The sequence below is a fragment of the Peromyscus eremicus genome, chromosome X (assembly GCF_949786415.1).
Source record: "Peromyscus eremicus chromosome X, PerEre_H2_v1, whole genome shotgun sequence".
NCBI lineage: Eukaryota > Metazoa > Chordata > Mammalia > Rodentia > Cricetidae > Peromyscus > Peromyscus eremicus.
Genome location: NC_081439.1, coordinates 131,002,844 through 131,008,843, shown reverse-complemented (window position 1 = coordinate 131,008,843; position 6,000 = coordinate 131,002,844). Strand labels below are relative to the sequence as shown.

General features: G+C 43.4%; 1 protein-coding gene across 1 annotated transcript in view; it reads right to left on the bottom strand.

Annotated features, from left to right (window-relative positions):
- Positions 1–242: 242 nt before the first annotated feature.
- Positions 243–6,000, bottom strand: part of Nsdhl (NAD(P) dependent steroid dehydrogenase-like) — a 32,143-nt gene continuing 26,385 nt past the window's right edge. The window contains exons 6-8 of the mRNA XM_059250443.1: positions 4,901–5,043; positions 2,623–2,725; positions 243–1,735 (exon numbers count right to left, since the gene is read on the bottom strand). Of these exons, the coding sequence (XP_059106426.1) occupies positions 1,403–1,735; positions 2,623–2,725; positions 4,901–5,043 (579 nt within the window). The 3' untranslated portion in view covers positions 243–1,402. The remainder of the gene's footprint in view (positions 1,736–2,622; positions 2,726–4,900; positions 5,044–6,000) is intronic.

Here is a 6,000-nt window from a genome sequence, read left to right as displayed (position 1 = left end):
GATGGCATCTTATTTACATTTATATCTTAATGCCTTGGCAGCTCAGCATGGTCTCTCCCCAGGCAGAGCTAATAAGCCAGCAACACAAACTGTATGGCTTTTATACCTTTATTGTATTTTCCCCCAGTTGCCTTCTCCTAGTGATGAAGAAGTTAGAATTCTTCAGGAATACATTTTAATGAGTTCAGAGAACAGAAAATGCTGGATTGTTAGATGGGCTGTACTCTTTTTGGAAGATGTTCTTTGAGGTGAGCTGCAAGGATGTCTGTAGCCCAGTCTGCATCATCTCATGAAGGAGTTTCTACTCAAACATCATGGAGATGAAGAAGGCCACTCTCTCCAGCTCATTGTCAACCAGCCCAATATCCCATGTTATTAGGAGCTGACCAGCTAACACAGCACACAATGTACCATATTAGCACACACTTCATCACATCACTACTGACAACTAAAGATCACTACCAGATTCTGTGGATAAAGGGAAATGTTTTGTGGTTAAACAATGGAGGCAGACACTGAAACCATTTTTAAAGAGACCCTGACAGCATGCAAGGCAGCAAGGAACCAGGAGTGGATTTATCCTTAAGGATTGGGGATTGGGGGTTACAGTCATCAATACTTCCAACTATTCTACTGTGATCATATGAAATGTATGTCTGAAGGCTTACTCTGTGTTTACAATTTCTGGCTTTGCTTCAATTTTTAAGACCTTGAACAAAGTCTTGTGGTTTTCATTTTAATGCTGGTATACTCAGGGTTGTCTTTATGATAATGAACACAGGAGATAGTGCTGTGGAAAACCCTCTTGTACACTGTGAAGATTTGTCGCTGTGATTAGTTTAATAAACAAGCTGACTGGCCAATAGCTGAATAGGATAAAGTTAGGTGGGAAAGCCAAACTGAGAATTATGGGATGAAGAAGGGCAGAGTCAGAGGAGTCTGGAACCAGATGAAGAACAAATTGGACACACAAAATGGGTTAGAGGTAAAGGTCATGAGCCTCGGGGCAGTACATGGATTAATAGAAAAGGGTTAAGTTGACCAAGTTAGTAACAAGCCTGAGCTATTGGCTGAGCAGTTATAAATATTAAGTCTCTGTGTGGCAATTTGGAAGCAGCTGCCAGGAGAAGAGCAGACTGTCAGGACAGGAAAGCTTCCAACTACAAGAGATAAGTAGGGGGAGGGAGAGAGAAAGACCAAAGTAGTAGATTATGTGTCTGTCTGCTTTAAGAAGTCCAATGCTATCCTGGAAGAAATGTCTCCTGTTGTCACTTTTTCATGAAAAGGGTCAGGTATACTACCATCTAACCAGCAAGGGGCACATAGCTCAGAAGAAACTCACTTAAGGATATTGGTTCATCAGAACAGAGGAAAAAGTTATTGGTGAGGGCACTGGGGCACGTCACTTGTCCTTCCGCAGGTGGTGAAAACTCTGCACAGTCCTTTCCACGGCGTCATCCATGGTGACCAGTGGCTGGTACCCAATGAGCTTTTTGGCTTTCTCACAACTGTAGTAGTGGAATGTGCCAGCCAGTGCTACCCGCATTGGTGTAAAAGTCGGCTGGATTTGGATGAGAGGACTGATCACCATTACCAGCAGAGATAGCAGGAAAGCAAGGTAGTAGGCCACCCAGTAGGGGATGTGGTACTTGGGGGCCTCGTAATTGAGGCCTGTCAGAATGCGGGACAGGAACTTCCAGAAAGGGATTGGCTCATCGTTGGTAATGTGAAATGCCTGGTAAAGGAACACGAAGTTAGAGAGCCCTGCACAGCTGCTGGGGTGAACAGGTCACACATGGGTCTCCAAACTCAACTAGCTACTGGGTCCACTTATAACTCTTACTGTGGGAAAGCAGGGGCACACTGTCCTGCCTGCCCTATCTCTTTTGCAGAGGCACTAAATGGTGAGATATGTGTTATGAGGCCTCACATGCCTAGCTGCTGCAGTGTATCACAGTCTGTTTTAGACTCTCAGAATGGGCAGTGTATAAGGGCAGAGAGGGAAGGTGATATAAATTCTACAAAGAGGTCAGGACTATAAATGAAGTTTAGCTTGCACTTAGGAAGTTACGTTTGGTAATTATAGCCCATGGTAAAACTCAGTTTTATCTTTGCATGTAACAAATGGTCCATATTAGATCTTTCAAACATGTTGTTTGTTCTAAACCATAACTTGTAAGTGGGAAAATGGAAAAGGTTAATGGGGGAGAAAAGAGCACTGAGTGCTCAGGAAGGATTACAGAGCTAGCAGTGAGAAACAAGGAAGATAGTGAGCCTGAGAGGTAGAAGGCAAGGTGGGGGTAACAGAGTAGGCCTTCTCAACTCTGCTGACTTCTGGGTGTCTTCATATATGTCATTTGCTAGAGGAGTGTCAGCTCTGAGCAAAATGAGCCATGTGTGGGTGGTGAGGGAGGATGGAGATCTGAAATATGAGGAGAAAAGTGAGGAGTAAGCATCTGCCTAACGTACATGTGACCAGGCCTAGAGTGAGCATGGGGGCTCTAGAGAACAAAACCTTGAAGCTTGGGTCCTAGATTTTTGGCTGTCCAAAGTAATGTGATGCTGCAATGATGTAGAACTTCCCAGTGGGTCTGAAAGTGCTGGGAGAAGCAAGTGACTTACCTTCCCACCCAGAGCTGGATCTTGGGAAAGGTGCTCAGCTGCCAAGATATGTCCATGAACCACGTTCTCCACAAAGGTGAAGTCAACCAGGTTCTCCCCATTTCTGTAGGTACACAAGTGTTTCAGTTGTACTGAGTGTTTGGCTGCCAGCCCCACAAAGCCCTAGCACTGAGACATTTGAGAGACGAACCCACTTCTATCTTAATGGTGCCTGCTTCTGGTACACCTGAATGATTGCAACAGGTAATGAAACGTGGCCATGCAGAACTACTGGGACTTTTGGGGCAGTGAGATATTGAAGGACCAACCAATGAATGTGAGACTGTGGTATCCTGCATGCCCTACCATGACCAGCACTAATATATCTTCTTGGGCTCTGATTTAAGGTATAGATCTTGAACACTTTCCCAGGATACACCAGGCCAATGGTGTTCCAGTTTTCTCTCACTGTCTCTGAAATCCCTCAAAGTTTTAAGTCAGGGCATCAGTGAGATTTAATAAGTACAGGAAGACAAGATATGGGGATAAAAAGGAAAAAAGAAATGTAAAAGCCACCAGGCATAGTGGCTCATGCCTTGGATCCCAGCACTTGGGAGGCAGAGGCAGGCTAGCCTGGTCTGTAGAGTGAATTTCAGGATACCCAGGGCCACATAGTGAGACCCTGTCTTGAAAGGAAAGGAAAGGGAAAAGGGAAAAGGGAAAAAGGAAAGAAAAGGCCTGTTTGGCAGCCAACCACACCTGCTGCAATCCTCTACTTTTTCAACACACTAACTGCCTTCTATATGCAAAGAGTCAAGGGTCATTGTTTTCCTCCAGAGCTTCAGCTTCTTAATTTCTAAGCAGGGACACACATCCTTTCCCACTGTACCTAAAAGAGTATACAGAACTGAATAGTATCCTTCCAAACCTTATACTACTCTGGAAATTGTGGAGTTGACTTTATGTTGAAATGGGGTCTTTGCAGATGAAATCAGTTAAGGTCAGACTAGGGTAGAAGTCTGAGCTCAATAACTAACTGATGTCTTAATAATAAAAGGGAAACTTGGCCACAGATAGCACAGAAGAAAGCTGTGTGTAAAGGCAGGAAGAGGTAGGAGTAATGCACTGGCATGCAAAAAGCAGCAAGGAAGAACCTACAGAGGCCTGAAACATATCCTCCTCACAGCAGCCAGAAGGAGCCAGTCCTGCTAATAGTTGCATTTCAGACTTCTGGCTTCCATAACTGAGAATCAGTTTTTGTTGTTTTAAGAACTGTTTGTGGGAATTTGAGATGGCAGTTCCAGGAAATCAACATGTAGGACAATGGAGAAGGTCACATGTATGGTTTGAATGTTTGTGTTCCCTCAATATTCTTGTTAGAACCTAATCTCTAATGTGCTGATGTTCTGAGGTGGAAACTTTGCAGGGCAATTAGACCATGAGAGCTCTACCCTCGTGAGTGGGATCAATGCTGCTCCTTATAAAAGAGGCTTGGGAGAGGCTGTTCGATCCTTGGGCCACATAAAGACACAGGTAAGAGGACTAGAATCTTAGTAGATACCAATTTTGCTGATGGCTGATCTTGGACTGTTGTACAATACTATTTTAAGATGTGTTATATTTGTTCATGCTGTGGAACATTTGTTTTAATGATGCAAAGATGTGTTGCATTCCTTTATGTTGCATTTGTTTAACTCTGTGAAGCTGTGTTTCTTTGCCTGTTTAAAACATCTGATGGTCTAATAAAGAGCTGAATGGCCAATAGAGAGGCAGGAGAAAGGATAGGTGGGGCTGGCAGGCAGAGAGAATAAATAGAAGGAGAAATCTGGGAGGAGAGAAGGAAGAGAAGGAGAGAAGGATACTAGGGGCCAGCCACCCACAGAGTAAGAGTGAAAGTAAAATATATAGAAGTAAGAAAAAGAAAAAGCCCGGAGGCAAAAGATAGATGGGATAATTTAAAGTTAAGAAAAGCTGGCTAGCAACAAGCCAAGCTAAAGCTGGGCATTTATAATTAAGAATAAGCCTCTGTGTGTGATTTATCTGGGAGCTGGGTGGCAGGTCCCTCAAAGAGCAAAGAGCCAAAAGAGTAAAAAACAACCAATAACACTTCTCAAGTTTCCAGATCTGTGAGCTGTGAGTTACTCTTATTTGTGAAGTTATCCAGACTATAGTATTTTGTTACAGAAGCCTGAACAGATTCAGACTATTTTACAATGCTGCTTGGCACTCTCAAATCATTATCTGCATGTGTGCTCACACAGTCTGAAGGGGACAGAATGAACAATGGTAATTGCCTTACCCAATCATGAACTTCATTTTGCCCTTTCTAGCCGCATCAATTAGGATGGGGACTAACTGCGGGTCCCTTGGGCCAAAAATGCCATGAGGACGAATGGCTGTGGTTAAGAAATTCTTCTCAGGGTCGTTGGCATCCAGTACTACCTGAAAGAGAGCAGGAGAGAAAGGGTCCAGTGTAAGACTTCTTCTGAGCTAAGATTGTACCTTACTATGTGTGAGTACTTCCCATTAGGAGACAGATCAATGACATACTTGGTGTATGTGCAGGTTACTGGATAGTTAGTTGTCTGCCTTGGGACAACATCTCACACTATAATTCTGTATCCCACCTCTCCATGGAAAACCAACAATGAAGGAGAAAACTGGCTAACACCTGCTAGGATGAAATCAGAAAGCTCAGGTTGGGTTCAATGGCTATTTACACATTCAGCCAGAAGGTGATCCTGGCTTTAATTTATGGAAAAGGTTTGAGAGTTCTAGTTAATGAGGTACTCTTAAGATCCTCCATAATGCTACTACCTCCCAAAAGAGCTCATGAATTCAGTGGCATGTACAAGGCTTCAAACATAATCATTCAGTATGTAACAAACAGTTCAGTCAACAACAGACACATATAGTTGAGGAGTTAGCTCAGTCAGCAAGGCACTTGTCTTGCAAGCATAAAGACATATACATATACAGATTATAGTCCTAGCCACTTTTAGCTAGTTATCGATTGAATATATGGCCATCAGAGCTTCCTGACCCCACCCCCCTCATATGCTGCTAAGTATCTGTGGTGCTGAGGGGAATGACCAAGCTTTCAAATGGTCTCTGACATGGCTATCTCTATGGAGTTTGAAAAGCTGCTAGACTAATCCCAAAGATTACTTACTATTATTCAAAGGATTTAAGATAGTGTTGATCTTTAAAACAAGGTAAGTTACTGCTGGAGTCACCTCCAGTTTTTCTAATTTCTAGCTGAATATTCAAAAGTCCATGCTAGTGACACATTGATGGCTTGAGCCCAGGCTTCCATCTGGAGGTCATGAACAAACTCAGCTGTGGGTTGGAAGCCTAGCACCTCAGGTGACAGTACACAGGGCCTCTGAGGTAACTACT